Below are 17,965 nucleotides of genomic sequence, written 5' to 3'. Positions count from 1 at the left end.
AAGAACAAGGAGGACAGAACCACTCTCCAATTCCTCCCTCTCGCCTCTTCAAACCCATATACTAAAAATCCTAGATTCTGCACTCTGTGATTAACTAACTACTACTTATTTTGAATTCTCTCAGCTTGTGATTGTTCATACAATGTGGGCATTCACTCCCATGGCCAGGGATCAGAGGCAGTGTCCTTCTGGGCTCTGTGTGAGGCTGCCTGAGCCCCTTGTACGGATCCCAGACCCCCTGTCCGGTCTCCAAACCCTCCAGGGTGGCCACAGGGATGTCCTGGACTCCGACAGGGAGGGAGGAGGTTTTTAACCCACGCCTTTGTGTTCTCTCTGCAGCTGGGAGATGGAATTTGGGGCGGGTGAGGCCAGAGCCCAGCGTGCCCTGCACACTGCTGGCGCTGGGCTGTGCCAGCCCGGGTGCCCTCAACCCTGAGCCGTGGTCATTCCTGTTTTCCAGGTGTACCTGCGGAACCTGGGCATCGAGCAGTCCCCTGGCACGCTGCTGGCGCCCTTCCTGCCGCGGGGGCCGCTGCGGGAGCTGGAGTTCTCCCCCTGGAGCCTGCGGGATCCCCCGGGCACGCTGGCCAGGCTGCCCCCGCGGGCACAGGGTACGGCAGGGCTGGGCTGGGACCCGCTCCTCCCCTCCTCGGGTGGGTCTGGTTCCTCTGGGTTTGGGTAACACACTCATCTAAATGCAGTGGGGGCGGTGCTCACCAGAATTATTTGTTCTTTTTCTGCTGTGAGATAGGGTTAGGAGAAAAGGTAGAGCAGGCTTAATCGTAAAGGGTATAAAGAAAGATTTATTAACAAAACTATAAGAGGGAAAAAATTAATGAGAATTAGGTTAAAAATTCTAAAACACTTTTCTTTTTTTTCTAATGCAAAACCAGCTCACATCCCCAGCAGGAGATTTCGGGAGGTGTTCAAACCTTTGGACAGCTGCCTCCTCCTAAGGGATCAGGAGTGTGGCTGTGGGGCAGCTGCCAGGCAGGGCAGGGACACAAGGTCTTTATTCCCTTCATCTCTTTTTCCAAGAGTCCTTCAGATGGGAAGGCTTTGGATCTTGAGGTGGAAGGAATGGGACCAGACTTTTTCTTTTTGGGAGAAGATTAATTCTTGGTTCCTTTTGCATTCTGGGATTTCTTGGGTGTGTTCAATGTGACAAAAAGTTGTCATTATTTTTATAACTGACCAGATCTGTTCCTAAATCCATCCACCCATCATCATCATCATCCAAATTATTGTGGCTTCGTCCCACCCAGCTCTGCCAGAGCTCCAGCAGTGTTGGACACTGCTGCCAGGGATGCACAGGGTGGGATTGTGCAGGGCCAGGGGTTGGATGGATGGTCCCATCCAACTCGAGCTGTGCTATAATTCTCTGATAAATTTTGTATTTTCTTTGATATTTATCTGAAATACTCCTGAGATTTCTTTCAGGAGATGTCTCTCTGGGAAGTCTTAGTTCAGATCTCATTCTAAGAACAGCACCTTAAATGTTTCCCAATTTCATTTGACTCCTTCCCTCCCTGTCTGTGCCCTGCAGCACAGGAAGGGATATTTGTATTCTGGAGCTCCCGGTGAGTGAGTGTTCTGTTCCTCTGCAGGTACCCTGCTGCCAGCCTTCGAGATGTCACCAGCCACCTCTGGCTCCCCCGTGTCCCCACTGAGCGTGTCCCTGGCCCTTGGGGGGTCCCCTGTGGGCTCCGAGGGGGGGCTGTCCCCCCAGGAGCTGTGCTCGGGGGACCTGTCCCTTGCCCTGGGCTCCCAGGCTGCTTTGGATGGGCTGTCCCTTGCCCTGGGCTCCCAGGATGGCTCAGGGGGGCTGTCCCCCCAGGAGCTGTCCCCCCAGGACCTGTCCCCCCAGGACCTGTCCCCCCAGGAGCTGTGTCCCTGCTCCCCCCCGCTCTCTGCAGAGCCCCCAGGCAGGCAGGGCAGGGTTGGGGGTCCCCAGCTGCAGGGGGCTGCCCCAGGCTGCCCAGCCCGGGGGGCACAGGGGTCCCCTGGGGCAGGGCAGGACCGTGCCCGCTGCTCCTCGGGCAGGGAGAGCCCCCGGGCCGGGGGCAGAGGTGCCGGGGATGCCCTGGCTGAGTGCAGGAGCTGGGGCAGCCTGCAGGGATGGGCTGCTGGGGCTCTGTGTGCAGCTGGGGATGAGGGGGAGTTAGACAGAGCGTCCCAGAGCTCCGGTGTGGGCAGTGGGAGCAGCCAGGGAAGGGATTCCCTGATGGGCTCTGGGGCCCTGCAGGACCTGCGGGAGCTGCTGGCACAGGCAGAGGAGCTCGCTGCCAGCTGGAGCCACCCTGCCCTCCCCGGAGCCTCCTGCAGGGAGGCTGGGGAGCCTCCCCCGGGGCTGCCCAGGCAGGAGGATCCCAGGACAGGGAGAGACTGGGTCCCTGAGCTGCAGAGGAGGCTGTCGTGGGATGAGGCTGCAGCCCAGCGCGGTGTGTGGGGACAGGGGCTGCTGAAACCTGCCCTGGGTGCTGCCAGCTTGGGGTGGGGAGACCCTCTGGGTGCCAGCTGGGAGCGCAGGGAGGGGCTGGAGGGAACGGCCCGGGAGCCAGGGGCAGGAAAACCCACGGGAAGGTGGGAGCCAGAGGGGAGCAGCAGTGCGACCACGGACAGGAACCAGGCTGGGCAGGAGCCGGCAGGGCTGGCACAGAGCAGTGCCAGCAGCGACCTCAGCATTGGGACAGCCCCAGAGCGGGGCCAGCCTGAGCCCCTGGAGCCCCTGGGCATCGCTGGGACAGCCCCAGAGCAGGGCCAGCCTGAGCCCCTGGAGCCCCTGGGCATCGCTGGGACAGCCCCAGAGCCCCTGGGCAGCACTGGGCCAGCCCCAGAGCAGGGCCAGCCTGAGCCCCTGGAGCCCCTGGAGCCCCTGGGCAGCGCTGGGACAGCCCCAGAGCCCCTGGGCATTGCTGGGCCAGCCCCAGAGCAGGGCCAGCCTCCTCCCCTGGGCAGTGTCCCCCTGGGCAGTGTCCCCCGGGGCAGTGTCCCCCGGGGCAGTGTCCCCCGGGGCAGTGTCCCCCGGGGCAGTGTCCCCCTGGGCAGTGTCCCCCGGGGCAGTGTCCCCCCGGTGCCGGGGAGCTCCCGGGGCTCCCTGTGCCAGGCTGGCGTGGCAGGGGGCAGCAAGGGCAGCAGCAGCAGCAGCAGTGGGGATTCCCTCAGTGCCCGTGTCCGCAGCCTCCTGGGGCAGTCTGGCAGGGCCCCGGGGGTGCCCCAGGGCAGCGTGCCCATGGCCGGGGCTGCCAGGGCGCGGGCAGGCAGCGGCAGCAGCAGCAGTGGGGATTCCCTCAGTGCCCGCGTCCGCAGCCTCCTGGGCACGGCCTGCCCCGGCCCCGAGGCCAGCAGGATCCTGAGGAGCGCGGAGGAGCAGGAGAGGAAGATCCGAGGTGAGAGCTCTGCCCGGGGCTTGGCACAGCCTGGGTTTGTGTCTGGGACTGCCTGGGGAGGTGGGGTGTGGGTGCCAGCAGAGCCCAGACTGCCCCTGCTTCCGAGGGATTATTCCCTTATTCCAAGGGTTGGAATGAGAAGCTGGAATGGGACTGGGCTCTCAGTGAGAGGCACTTCCCAGAAATCCTCTGCACTGTGACTGAATTGGGCTTTTCCAGTTTGAAAACCTTCCTTTCCTGACACCACCGGAAGGAATAATTTTGTCTGCACAGTTATGGAGTCAAGAATGTGGGAAGGGATTGTGTGAGTGAGCTCTGACTTGTGTCTGACTCTGTGAGCATGGCAGAGCTGGGAAAGAGTCTTGGATCCATCTCTCCAAAGAAATGATTCCAGGAGCATTTTACATCGCATTCCTTGTCACTCCAGGAGCTCTGGGATTTGGCGTGGTCTTTGTTCTCCCAGCTGGGATAACCAGAAACACACAGCTTTGATTTTAAGTTAAAAACTGTTCTCATACATGAAATAGGGAAGGAAACCTCTCCTGGTTTGTGTTTTGGCAGCCTGGGTGAAGCTGAAACTGGCCAGCCAGTGCCAGGAGTCTGGGCCAGACTGGGATGAAGAGACCCAGCACAGGATGGAGGGAATGAAGGCAGAGCTGCTCCCAAAGACCAGGAAAGCTGCACAAGCCAAGGTAACCCAGCTCGGGCTGGGGGAAAGGCTGCTGCACTTGCTCTGGGGGTTTAGGGGTTTTTATGGTTTTCCCGGGCAGTTTGGGGTGGTGTGGCTCTGGGGTGACACTCGGCTGCAGATGTCCCAGAGGGAGGTGTGAAGGACAGGGGTGTGGGGGAGGATTGGAGTGGCTGTGAGAAAGGGCCCAAAGCTCCTGGTTCTGCATTGGCTGCAGGAATTGTTTCCATAAAACATTTGTGGAGGTGCTGATTGTGCCTCGGGAGCTCCTCCCGTGGCAGGAGCTGGGTGTCCGTGAGTGCCCTGGGGCAGTGGCAGGGTCAGAGGGAAGGCGCTGCCCCAGGGTCCTGCAGGTGAGGATGCCAGGGGAAACCAGGGAGTGCTGACACAGGCTGTTCTCCAGGAGACCTGGGGAAGTGTCTGGGGGGTGTGGAAGTGTGGAATGGGTGCTGGGCTGGGGCAGGGGCAGGAGGTTCGGCTCTGATTGCCTGGGAGAACTTGCCCTGGAGCTGCCGTGGTGTGTGCATCTCCTTTGGAGGGGTTCTGGGTCATGTGTGAAATACATGTCTGTAGAATGCATGTCTGTAACATGCATGTAGGGATGGTGTGTGCATCTCCTTTGGAGGGTCTCTAGGTCCTGTGTGAAATGAGTGTCTATAAAATGCATATCTGTAACATGCATATCTATAACATGCATGTAGGGATGGTGTGTGCATCTCCTTTGGAGGGGTTCTAGGTCATGTGTGAAATGCATGTCTGTAGAATGCGTGTCTGTAACATGCATGTAGGGATGGTGTGTGCATCTCCCTTGGAAGGTCTCTAGGTCGTGTGTGAAATGCGTGTCTGTAACATGCATATCTGTAACATGCATGTAGGGATGGTGTGTGCATCTCCCTTGGAGGGTCTCTAGGTCCTGTGAAATGCATGTCTGTAACATGCGTGTCTGTAACATGCATGTAGGGATGGTGTGTGCATCTCCCTTGGAAGGTCTCTAGGTCGTGTGTGAAATGCATCTTTGTAACATGCGTGTCTGTAACATGCATGTAGGGATGGTGTGTGCATCTCCCTTGGAGGGTCTCTAGGTCGTGTGAAATGCGTGTCTGGGCTGGGATCTGTCTGAGCAGGACAAATTCCCTCTGTTTTCACTTGCAGTGTCCATCTCTGGCACTGCTCTGGTGTCCAGGGTGATCGTGGCAGGGTTTTAGGGACTGGTGTTTGGGACCAGTGCCCTGAGCTTTAGGAACAGCTTCCTTTTCAATTTTTTCCCTTTATCTTTTCCTGCTTGCTCCTGCAGCCTGCCTGCGGGAGAAGCAGCAGGGTTGGTTTGTTTGTTTTAATTAAAAGCCCTGCATTAGCAGCAGTGGCAGTCGTGCTCAGGAGTCTCTGTGTTTGGAGCTGCTCGGGATCAGCAGTGCTGGGAGGAGACAGCAGCTCCCAAAAGCCACCAGGACACAATGCCCAGCCAGTCCTGCCTTGGTGGAATCTCTGGGCAGCTGGGGAAAAGAAATTGGCTATTTTATTAATAATTATTGGATACATAAATTATACCCATATTATTTCATATTTTAGAAATTCACAATTCTTAACATTCCGATTTCTTAAAAAGAGAAACAAAGCAGAAATACAAAAGCAGAGGCATCGAAGCTTTTCCCCCAACTTTTAGCTTTTGTTTGCTCACAGCTTGGTCCCTGAGGTGAACTCTGTGCAGTGTGGAACCAGGGATTTACCTTGCTGTGACTCAGTGTCAGCTGGGGATTGTTTTATCCCCGTTTAGAGTAAGAAGAAATTCACCATAATTTTGCAAACCGACTTCACGAGAAATTGCTTTAGTTCAACCACAGCACCTCGTGCTTTGATCTTGAAAATATTTTTGCACTGCAATGTTTTTAATTTGAGATAAAAAATGGTTTGAATTTGCAGAGTGGAGGTGACTGAGGTTTTTTATTGTACTTAAGATAAATGTGTTTTTCTCTCCAAGCCAAACACTGCCACTGAAAAATACAGATTGTTCAAAACTACTGCACTGAAAAAAACACAGCCAGGCAAAATTATCTCCTGTAAATTTAATGGGAACTGTTGTGTGTAATAAGTGTGGAAGGTTTAGAGCCAAAGTGCTGTGCATGGGCTTAAAAAGAACAGGACAAAGATTGGGAAAATACATTTTCCTTTAACTAAACTTTTATGACTGAGAAAGGCAAAGTGTTCCTCCAGCTCCAGCAAACAACTCCTCCAGCAGGATCTCTGCTTAGTGCCTCTGGGGCAGGTTTGGGGGATGTTCTTTGGGAATGTTCAGACTCTGCTCTTGTTTTCAGAGGTGGCAGCTACAGGAATTCTGGTGCACTGGATTTTCTTGGCATTCCTGTTTTTCCACGGGAAGTGGTGAAGTCTGTGGGCAGAGAAAGGAGCAGGACACTTTGGGGGAGTTCTCTGGGATGTTCGACTTGGAAAGATTTTCCATCTCTTGGGGCACTGGAGGCTCTCTGGGTGCTGTTTGTCACTGGCAGGAGGGAGCCTGTGGATGTCCCAGCTCCGGCTGAGCTCAGGGCTCAGGAGGGGTCAGAACCCCTGGAATGTTCAACAGGGGCAGCCTGGGAGAGCTGGGAATGTTCCCCTGGAGAAGGGAAGGCTCCAGGGAGAGCTGCCAGCCCCTGGCAGGGCCTGCAGGGGCTCCAGGAGAGCTGCAGAGGGACTGGGGACAAGGGATGGAGGGACAGGACACAGGGAATGGCTCCCACTGGGAAAGGGGAGATTGGGCTGGGATCTTGTGCAGGAATTGCTGCCTGGGAGGGTGGGGAGGGGCTGGGCTGGAATTCCCAGCTTTGCTGTGGCTGCCCCTGGATCCCTGGCAGTGCCCAAGGCCAGGCTGGATCCCCCTGGGGCAGTGGGAGTGTCCCTGCCCTGGCAGGGGTGGAGTTGCTGGTGGATGTAAACACAATTCCAGCATCTTCAGCCTCAGGATTTTCCTCCTAAACTGAGGACCTGCTCCCCCCCATGCATTTTGGGGTGCCAGATGCTCCCTCTTGCCTTTCCTGTGAGTTATCCCCCCTTGGTGCAGTGTTTTCCTCCACTCCCTGCTGTACTTTTCCACTCCTTGAGCTTTCTCACTTCTCCAGGAAGTTCACGGAGTTGTAGCTCTAAATTTGCTCTGCAGGCTCCTGTGGATCATATGGCACTGGGAGCTTTTTTGGAAGGATGACACATAACAGGCACAATAAAACATGTGAAAGGCTTGGGAAGATGAGTTTATCACAACTTCTGTGCCTGCTCTCGCTGGTGGGAGTTGCTCTGGATTACCTCAGGCCGTTGAACTGCACGTGGTGCAGGGAGGAGAAGTCTTGGGATCATCCCTGTGCCCTCCCACAGGCCCTGCCTGTCCCTCCTGCCTGGAAATGCCAGATAAACAGATTTGTTGCCTTAAAATCCATGAAGGAATAGAGAAGTGGGATAAGGATCCAGGCCCTGCTGGAGGAGTTGCTGCTGTCATGACATTTGGGCTGGAGGAAGGCTGGGAAAGCTGTTGTGAAATACTTGTTTATATGTTTGGTTTACACCAAAAATGTTCCCCACTGCTTTTTGTTGCCAGATTCCCAGTGGTTGATGGGGATATAATCACCCAGGGACCGTGTTGCTTCATTACTGGAGTACACTCTGCTGCTTCCACACTTGTCCCAGTCAGTAGGGAAAAGTAAATATAACCTAGATTTTTGTGTCTTTTTTTCTCTAAGTGAGCTTATCTGGCCCATCTCCATGGCAGCACATTTATCTCAGATTTACTCTCTTCAGTGGAAGTGTTGGAATTTTGGATTGCACTTGAATTAATGTATTTATGTTGATGGTTGGAAAAAACCTCCAGGATCATTGGGTCCAACCATCAACCAGCACCACCACATTCAGCACTGAAGGATCCTCAGGTGCCTCATCCACACATTTTTTTAGCTATTCCAGGGATGGTGATGCCACCAGTTCCCTGTTCCAATGCCTGGTAGCCCTTTCCATGGAGATTTTTTTTCCTGAGATCCTGTCTAAACCTCCTCTGGTGCAACTTGAGGCCACTTGAGAAGTTCCCTGCACAGGAGGGTGCTGGCCTGAGCCCCACACATGCCATGGGGATGGGAGGGTTGGCTCCCCATGGAATTGTGTCTCTGGCTGTCCCTTTGCTCCCCAGCCCTGATCCTGCCCCTGGGACAGAGCTGAGGGGCACTGAGGAGAGCTGCTGCTCCTGCCACGGGCTGTGCAGGGGTTGTGGAATTCTGTCAGGGCTGGGAACAGCTCTGGGATGGCTCTGGTAAAGCAGTGCACATCCAAGGGGGAGATCTCAGCTCAGGTGGGTGCTGCTCCTGGTGAGATCAATCCAGGGGGGAGATCTCAGCTCAGGTGGGTGCTGCTCCTGGTGGGATTGATGGGATCAATCCCGATGAGTTCTCAGCTCAGGTGGGTGCTGCTCCTGGTGTGCTCCAGGGCAGCTCCTCCTGTGGGCAGGGATCAGCCCTGGCAGTGATAAATGGCTGGGAATGGTAACCTGGCACTTAAAAAGGATAAAGTTCTAGTGAGGTTGTTAACAGCTGAGTTCCCTCCTGATGTCAAACTCTTGGTTAGTGGCAGCTCTCACCTTTGGTTTCTCCCATCCAGGTTTTGGCCAGGGTGGGACGTTCTCCTCGTGACCCGTGTGACCTGTGCTCTGTTTTCCAGGATCCGTGGCCCTGTGGTTTGGAAGCAGGCTCTGAGCATCTGAGGAAGCAGGAGTGGGCCCTGGAGCGTTGCCAGGCTCCCAGCTTTCCCAGGGGTGGGCACAGACAGCCCTCCAGGCCCCGGGAGCTCTTCAAGCCCGGCTCTCCACCAGCAGTGCCCTTCCCTAGAGCTGATCCCTGGGACTGCTCCCTGCTGCAGGGCCTGCAGCTGAAGCCCTGGAACACTGCTGGGCTGCAGGACAGGCAGCTGAAGCCCTGGAACACTGCTGGGCTGCAGGACAGGCAGGTGAAGCCCTGGAACACTGCTGGGCTGCAGGACAGGCAGCTGAAACCTTGGGACACTGCTGGGCTGCAGGACAGGCAGCTGAAACCTTGGGACACTGCTGAGCTGCAGGACAGGCAGCTGAAACCCTGGAACACTGCTGGGCTGCAGCAGATGCAGCAGGACCCCCAGAACACTGCTGGGCTGCAGCAGATTCAGCAGGACCCCCAGAACACTGCTGGGCTGCAGCAGATGCAGCAGAACCCCCAGAATGCTGCTCAGATTCAGCAGGACCCCCAGGACGCTGCCGAGCTGCGAGTGTGCAGCCAGCCCCCGGCCGTGGGAAGTGCTGGTGCCATGGCAGAGCTCTGTGCCCCTCTGGGGACAGGGGGCCCTGCAGCTGCCCCCTGTGCCCACGGGGAGCTGTCCCCGCCAGCCCCGGGGCTGGGGCAGGGCCAGCCGAGCACGCCCATGGCCCTGTGCTCCCAGAGACACCCGCCTGCCCCTCCGGGGACCCTGGCACGCAGCCCCAGCCCCGGCAGGGCTGGGCCAGGGGGGATCCTGCCTGGGGCAGCTCCCAGTGCCCGCCCTGGGGAGGAGAGGCTGGGCACAGAGCCCTGGCACAGGTCCCAGAGCTGTGCCCCCATTGCTGGGGCTGTCCATGCCGCAGAGGTGCCTCCTGTCCCTGCTGGCGGTGCCAGGGCTGCAGCTCCTCAGGAACCAGCCCGGGAGCCCGGCAGTGCCCGCGCCAGGAGCAGGCAGAGCCTGGGGGCAGAGCAGCCCCGGTTTGTGCCCGCAGCGGTGGCCGAGTGTGAGAGTGACACCGAGGGGCACGGACACAGTGCCAGGGCCAGGGGGGCCAGCCGGGAGCTGGGCCCGGAGGGTGAGCCCTGCTCCCTTGGCCCACCCCAGCACGGGCACAGCCCGGCTGCCCCCAGGCACCTCCGGGAGGGCTCCCCCGGCCCCGGCCCTGCTGCACGGGCAGCCTTGCTGAGGAGCCCTGCTGAGGGGCTGGCGGAGGGCAGGAAAAGCCCTGAGGAGCCGCCTCTGGTTCCAAGAGAGCCTGTGAGGGAACAGAGGGAGGCTTCAGCTGCAGACGAGGCTTTGTCCACCACGGCTGAGGCCCCCTCGTCCCCGGTGAGGAGATTCCTGAGCTGTGTGCACATCACCCTCTCCTCCCGGGCCGGTCCCTCCGAGCTGCGCCGCGCCGGGAGCGGGGACAGGCTGTGGGACAAACCTCGGGCAGGGACTCAGGCAGTGCCTCTGGAAGCAGCCCCAGGAGCTTCAGTGGAAGGGGTTCCTGAGCTCCCTGCTGCCCAGGGCATGGCACAGGAGCCCAGCCCAGCGGTGCCAGCGGCCCCAGCACATCCCAGCCGGGTGCTCTCCTCCAGGCAGGAGCTGCAGGGCAGGGCTGGAGCCCCACGCTCGGGGGCTCAGGGCACACAGGGGACCCCCAGCTCTGCCAAACCTGCCAGGAGGACTTCTGATGCTGCCACCCAGATCACCACGGAGAGCCCCACCAAAACCATCTTCTCAGCAGAGGTGTGTGTTGATCCCCGGGAGGGGGGAGCTGCTGCCCAGCAGCCGTCACCCCCCGACGCCCCTGGAGTTCCCGGCGTTACAGCTCCATCCCACACGGAGATTCCTCCCTTCCCAAGGCAGCCTGGTGAGCAGAATCCTGTCCTGTGCGTGTCTGTGCGCTTGAATCTCTGCAAGGTCAGGATATTGACAGATGTCAAAACCCAAAACCAAACCCAGCTTTTCTGTGGAAATAACACCCCTGAGATAATTTGGATATTTGAAGTTGCTCGTAGTGGGGAAAAAACCCAACCCTTAAACTTGGGCTTCTCAGCCTTGTCGGGAGGGATCTGTGTGGATCCAGGCGGGATTCAGTTCAGGTTTCTCTAGAACCTGTGTCCAAGTGTGGTTGGAGAGTTATTTTCTGTGTTTGTGTGTAGATGATTTGATTTGACTCACTTGGAGTTCAGGGAGAGCTGGATCTGATTACTGATTTACTCTCTAGTCAAGATAGCACCAAAGAATCAGAGGGAAATCTGCACGTTGCTGCCTTTAGTAGAATAACCCAGAAAACTGCAGGGTTTGGGGTGTCTGTCAGCAGGGGGACGTGGATGTTCACAGGGGTCTCCCACCCAGTGGTGTTTTGTACTGGGGCTCTGTTGTTACTTTTATTGATTTGAGGGACACATCCCCAGTTTTAAGAGACTCCCTCAAACTGGGATCAGCTGGGAGCTCTGCGGGTACAGGAGATGTTTCTATGAGTCAGTGTTTGCCATCCTGGTCACAATTTTAATGTTGAAAAGGTAAAGCTGTTCTTCCAGGTAAGTGATGGTAACCTTCTACCTGGGGGTGGGGATTAAAAAAATCAATTAATTTAATTTAATTAATAGCAATTTGTTTTGCTAAAGGGCAGGGTATTTCTGAGGCTTTAGCAGCAGGAACATCCTGAGCAGCCTCCCCAGGCCCTGCCTTGTTGCATTGGAGGTTTCCAGCCTGGCTCCTGCTCACTGTTTCCCTTCCTTGCCCAGCCCAGCCCTTGCTGCTGCCGTACAAACCCTGGGGAAGCAGTGCCTTGTATTATGTGCCCTACCAGAAACCAGCAGCCACCGTGTCCCCAGAGGAGTCCGGGGCCAGCGCAGACAGCTCCTGCTCAGGTACTGCATCCTCTACCCGGGCTGAGGGGGTGTTCTGTGCTGAATTACCTGTGATCCATGGCAGAGGGGGTGTTCTGTGCTGAATTACCTGTGATCCTGGGCTGAGGGGGTGTTCTGTGCTGAATTACCTGTGATCCACAGCAAAGGGGATGTTCTGTGCTGAATTACCTGTGATCCATGGCAGAGGGGGTGTTCTGTGCTGAATTACCTGTGATCCATGGCAGAGGGGGTGTTCTGTGCTGAATTACCTGTGATCCATGGCAGAGGGGGTGTTCTGTGCTGAATTACCTGTGATCCATGGCTGAGGGGATGTTCTGTGCTGAATTACCTGTGATCCAGGGATGAAGGGGATGTTCTGTGCTGAATTACCTGTGATCCATGGCAGAGGGGGTGTTCTGTGCTGAATTACCTGTGATCCATGGCAGAGGGGGTGTTCTGTGCTGAATTACCTGTGATCCAGGGCTGAGGGGGTGTTCTGTGCTGAATTACCTGTGATCCAGGGATGAAGGGGGTGTTCTGTGCTGAATTACCTGTGATCCAGGGCTGAGGGGATGTTCTGTGCTGAATTACCTGTGATCCAGGGCTGAGGGGATGTTCTGTGCTGAATTACCTGTGATCCGTGGCTGAAGGAGATGCTCTGTGCTGAATTACCTGTGATCCAGGGCTGGGCCCCAGTCCCTGCCTGCAGGCTCTGCTGCCCATCTCGGGGCTGGCAGGGGAGTTCCTGCTCTGTTCTGGCAGTGAGAAAGAGCAGAATTCAGTTTTACAGCCTGATCAGCCCTTCCTTTCCTCTGGGAATTACTGCCCACTTGGGATCCTTTCAGATCTCTGGCACTTTTCCTGGAAAGAATGGATCACTGGGCATTGCAGGTAATTCAGCACAGAATTCAGCACAGAGCATCCCCTCTGCCATGGATCACAGGTTTTATTTGCTGCTTGGTTTCACCCAGAGCTATTTCATATCCAAAGTTATCTGTAGACTCATGTAAGAGATGTGCAGTTCCTGAATTCCAGCAGGAACTTTTCCTGGAAAGAATGGATCACTGGGCATTTCAGGTTTTATTTGCTGCTTGGTTCACCCAGAGCTTTTTAACATTGAAAGTTATCTGTAGGGTCATGTTAGAGATGTGCAGTTCCTGAATTCCAGCAGTGGTGACCAAGGGATCAGGCTGATCCCACAGTGCCAGAGGTGCCCAGATCAGTCACTGCAGCCACAAATTGTGCTGGGCTTGGTTTAAGTGTCTCTGCTCTTGACCTTTTTCAAGTTTATCTGGGGAAACGTGTCCAAAATGAGAGAAACAAATGTGATACAAATCTGTTGTTTTGCAGAAATGATGATGCCATGTATAAAAATTCACTATGCAAATGGAGCAGCACAAGGTTCTAGGAAAACGTAGAGCAGGATGAAAAAATACATTTTGTTTTTCCCAGTCTCTGCTGCACCCAGAGCTCAGCTCAGGGGAGCAGCTGAGGGAACTGAGAGCAGGAAACCCCTGGGATGTAACCAGGTGGGGACAGGTGGAGGTTTCTGAGGTTGAGACAGGGACAGGATCATGGAGTCTGGGACTGGTTTGGTGGGAAGGACCCCAGAGCCACCCCTGCCATGGCAGGGACACTCCCACTGTCCCAGGCTGCTCCAAGCCCCGTCCAGCCTGGCCTGGGGCACTGCCAGGGCTCCTGGGTGCTGGTTAATTGTGGCAGTTCTGTGCCTGCTTCTCCTGCTCCCTGTACTGACGCTGCTCTGTGTGCAGGGCCAGAGGATGCTGCTGCTCCCGGGATCCTGGCCCGAGTGCTGGGGGTGAGGGACGATCCCCCTGCAGCCAGGGCAGCTGCCCAGCACAGAGGGGCTGGGCCTAAGCAGAGGACACCTCTGGAACAGCCTTCAGGTAATTAGAACGTGGCTTTAATTTTGTAATTGTTTATGTGTGTTCATACCTGTGAAGGAAGTCAGAGCAAGAGACTGACATTTCAGGGTCGTGGTTCTGGTGACATTGCTGACAGCCTGACAAAATGCTGAATTTGATTCAGTTCTCTCTTTCTGCTTCTTCCTGGCTGATAAAATACAGCTGTCCCTGGGAGCTTGTGGGCCCTGGGTCCCTGGCAGTGTCCCAGGCCAGGCTGCACAGGGCTTGGAGCAGCCTGGGACAGTGGAGGTGTCCCTGCCATGGCAGGGCTGGCACTGGCTGGGATTAAGGTCCCTCCAGCCCAAGCCATTCCAGGATTCCGTGGAACACTTGGCCATCAGTGTTTGCTGGCATTCCTGTGTCTGCAGGGCTGGCAGGAATTCCCTGGGGCTGGCCCTGCCCAGGGACACTCTGCTGTCCTGTGATGTCACATCAGGTTCCTCTGTCCCCTGGGTGTGCCTGACCTCCGGCTTGGTGTGCCCTGTCCCTGTCCCTGTCCCTGTCCCTGCTGGAGGAGCCTGCCCTGGGGGAAGGTTGGGCCGTGCTCCCCCAGGGGCACTCCAAGGAGTGTTTGGTGAGTTTGCTCCAGGCTGTGTTTGTTTGGTGAGTTTTCTCCAGGCTGTGTTTGGTGAGTTTGCTCCAGGCTGTGTTTGTTTGGTGAGTTTTCTCCAGGCTGTGTTTGTTTGGTGAGGATGCTCCAGGCTGTGTTTGGTGAGTTTGCTCCAGGCTGTGTTTGTTTGGTGAGTTTTCTCCAAGGTGTGTTTGGTGAGTTTTCTCCAGGCTGTGTTTGGTGAGTTTTCTCCAGGCTGTGTTTGCTGAGTTTGCTGCCCCAGTGGGGGCAGGCTGAGCCCAGCCCTGGGTTTGGCCCTGCCTCAGGTGGCAGCAGGTGACACAAACCCTCCTGACACTGTGCACCACCAATAGTGAGTGGCTGATGGGCTGCAGGGTTGTCACCCCTGGCACAGGTGTCTACCCAGAGCGTTCCTGGGCACTGCCATCTCCTGCAGCAGCTGCTGCCAGGATGTTTCCTGTCAGGAATTTGTCCTCATGTGTTGGCAGGGGCTCCATCTGATTATTTGCATTTTTCACTTCAGGTGGGGTTTTTTTCTTTGAAGTTTTTCCTCTCAGAATGGAAAGATTTTGGTGTTTCCAGAAAACAATTTTGATTCGCAGAGGAAAATTTCAATGATTATGTAACACAAATAACCTAGATAAAAATGAGAGGGGAACAAAAGTGTTAATATACAATTACCTCCTAGCATTTTTTATAGCTGTGATGGTCTAAAGGCCCAGGTAAGAAAAGAACTGTAAGGAGAAAGAATCTTTTGTGAAGACAGCCAGTGCAGTTGGAACTTTAAGGAAGCTTTCAGAAGAAGCTTCTGAAAGAAGAAGAAAGACTTGCATGTCTTACATCTTCCCTGACTTCTTCAACTGTATTTTTAGATGATCTAATAAAAGATTACCTCTACCCACAGAGCTTGTCTAGGGCTTAAAATTATGCAAGTTATGTATTTTTTTAAAAAAAAAGTTTCTCTATACAAACTTATTTTTATTTTTTGCCTGTTTACATTCCTTCCATTTCTTGGTAACTTTCTAAAAAGCCAGGAATAGCAAAGTTCTGCCTGGCATTCCCAAGCCTGATCTCATTTGTCAGGAGGATGTGGAGGAAGCCTCTTACACAAGTTTATAAACATTGCCCTTGTATGGGAAGAAAAATTCCTGCACTTCCAGAGTTAGTGAGGCTGGGCCTGGCTGCACCATCCGTGATCTCTGTTCACCACAGCCCTGTGCTGGGCAGGAGGAGATCCAGTCATCCAGTCCTTTGTACTAAAAACACAAAGCACGTTTTGAGACTTGATCGTTTTACATTAGATGAAAAATTACCTTAAAGCTGTTTTGGAGAGTGGTCCTGGCACGTGCTGTGTGTGCTCCATGGATGGCATCCCCATGGCTGGGAGTGTCCAGGGCCAGGCTGGGTGGGCACTGGAGCACCCTGGGGTGGTGGGGAGGGTCCCTGCCGTGGCACTGGGTGGGCTTTGAGGTCCCTGCCATGGCCCCCAGTGAAGGCTCAGTTCAGCCTTGGTCAGGGCAGCTCCCTGAGGTGGCACTGGGTTCCTCCCAGATCCGCTTGGATGTAATAATCTCTCGAATTCCACGTTGCAAATGATAGAAAATGCTGTTTATGTGATTTTAATAATGCTCAAACCGCATTTCCAAGGTCACTGCATTTCAGGAATGAGCGTAGAGCAGGATGAAACAGTACATGTTGTTTTTCCCAGTCCCTGCTGCACTCAGGGCTCTGCTCAGGGCCGAGAAACACTTCACTTTAGGCCGAGAAACAAAACCTTCCCGTGTTCTCTTCTCTTGCAGAGTTCGCAGATGGTTCCGGGTGTGTGACCCCCGCCTGGCTGCCCGTGCCCGGCGCGATGCCCGCGGGTGGGAGCCGGGGTCCCCGGGGGCAGAGGGAGTTCTTTGCTCTGGCTGCAGAGGCCGATGACAGCAGGAACGAGGAGCTGAGTGCCAGCACGTCCTGTGGGCACGGGGCAGCGGGGACAGAGCTGCCCCAGGGAGCTGCGGGGACAGAGCTGCCCCAGGGAGCTGCGGGGACAGAGCTGCCCCAGGGAGCTGCTGGAAGGGATCCCCTGCCCCAGGGAGCTGCTGGAAGGGATCCCCTGCCCCAGGGAGCTGCTGGAAGGGATCCCCTGCCCCATGGCCGAGCAGCAAACGTCGATGAGAGCGCGGGGAAAGCGCCGCAGCAGAGAAGCCACGCCAGGGGCAGCCTGGATGAGCTGTGGGTGAAGTTCCTGGAGCGCCAGAGGGGACAGCAGCAGCAGCAGGACGGCAGCAGGGGCGCCCAGCTGTCCCTGGTGGAGCGCCTGGAGCGGCTGGCCAGGCTCCTGCAGAGCCCCGTCAGGCACGCCCTGGCACCCGCAGCAGCCACGGAGAAGGGTCCCGGGGAGGAAACCCCGGCGAGGGGACGGCCAGAAACACACCCAGCAGGAACAGCCCGCTCTGGGAGCAGCACGGAGCCCAGGGGAGCACGAGTGGCAGAGGGGCCGTGGGTGAGCCACGGCACTCACGGCCTGCAGGAGCCCAGGGAGGGCATCCAGCCCCTGGACAGCATCCGGGAGGAGCAGCAGCACCTGGAAACGGCGAGTGACAGCGCCTCGGAGAGCAGGCTGAGCACAGAGCCCAGCACCTGCAGCACCTGCAGCACCTGGCGCTGGGACACGGCCACCCTGGCAGGGCTGGCCACCGCCCCTGCCTCGGGGGACAGCAGCTCCCTGTCCCTGTCCACCATCGACACGGCCAGGCTGTGCCGCGCCTTCGGGCACCACAGGCTGGGGCTGGCCCCGCAGCCGTCCCCAAAGCTGTCCCCGAGGCTGTCCCCGAGGCTGGCGCAGCTCTACGGAGCCATCAGGCAGCAGAAGAGGCGCTTGGAGCAGTGGGAGGAGGAGATTGTCACCACAGGGGCCGGGGGACGTCCCCAGGGCGCTGCCGAGAGCCTCGGGAAGGGGCAGCAGGGCCAGGTAAGAGCTGAGTGATCCCCACGGGAATTTCCCTCTGCTGGTTCTGCAGCTGGAATCACTGGAAACTCCGAGAGGAGGCTGCAGTGAGCAGCCCCAGGCAGGTGTGGCTGTGCAGGAGGCAGCTCAGGAGGGCAGAACACCACTGAGGTTTGCTGTCCTTGGCTTTGTTTCCCTTGGGAAGCAAATCCTGCTGTTCCCTGATACCTGCAGGCTCCGGCTTTGGCAGTGCCCAGCAGGAGCTTGATGCAAATTCCTGCCTGAATATCCCTGGGCAAGGGTCCATACAATTATTGGGATTTTCCTGCTGTTTGTCTTGTGAATAGTGGGATTGTTTTGTCTGGCTGGTTGTGAACTTTTCCTTTAAAGCGCTGAGAAATCCAGGTGAGAGCTCTGCAGTGCAGCTGTTTGAGAGGGGAGGGAATAATTCTTCATGTGAATTTGGCTGTTGCCCTTTGCAGGAGAAATGGAAATGTTCTTAAAGAGGGACTCAGCCTGGGTTTGGTGATTTGAGTATGGAATTACAGAGTTTGGGGGTTCTGCAATACACAGGAATGCTGAAAAGTACAGAACAAGTGAGGAATATTGAATTACGTCTTTCATTTTTTTGTATTTCCAGATGAAACTGGAAGTGGCATCATTGCTACCAGGTTTAATTGAAATTACCTACTTCATTTTATAGAAACAACTCCAAATCTGTTTGTCAAATAAGCCAGTGAATTATGAAATAGTAAAAACTAGTGCAAATAACGAAATAATCGGGGGAGAACCAATCTTTTTGAAGGTGAAGAATGGTTTAAAATTTTTTATTTATAACATTTATTTGAAGGTAAAC

General features: G+C 55.9%; 1 protein-coding gene across 1 annotated transcript in view; it reads left to right on the top strand.

Moving 5' to 3' along the window:
• Positions 1 to 17,965, top strand: part of ALMS1 (ALMS1 centrosome and basal body associated protein) — a 60,876-nt gene that overhangs the window by 27,950 nt on the left and 14,961 nt on the right. Inside the window, exons 5-12 of the mRNA XM_063401235.1 lie at positions 461 to 611; positions 1,608 to 2,732; positions 2,901 to 3,389; positions 3,951 to 4,081; positions 8,767 to 10,693; positions 11,574 to 11,699; positions 13,451 to 13,585; positions 15,974 to 17,133. Coding sequence (XP_063257305.1) covers positions 461 to 611; positions 1,608 to 2,732; positions 2,901 to 3,389; positions 3,951 to 4,081; positions 8,767 to 10,693; positions 11,574 to 11,699; positions 13,451 to 13,585; positions 15,974 to 17,133 — 5,244 coding nt within the window. The remainder of the gene's footprint in view (positions 1 to 460; positions 612 to 1,607; positions 2,733 to 2,900; positions 3,390 to 3,950; positions 4,082 to 8,766; positions 10,694 to 11,573; positions 11,700 to 13,450; positions 13,586 to 15,973; positions 17,134 to 17,965) is intronic.

This window comes from Prinia subflava, chromosome 7, assembly GCF_021018805.1.
Source record: "Prinia subflava isolate CZ2003 ecotype Zambia chromosome 7, Cam_Psub_1.2, whole genome shotgun sequence".
NCBI lineage: Eukaryota > Metazoa > Chordata > Aves > Passeriformes > Cisticolidae > Prinia > Prinia subflava.
This window is presented reverse-complemented; position numbering and strand designations above follow the sequence as displayed.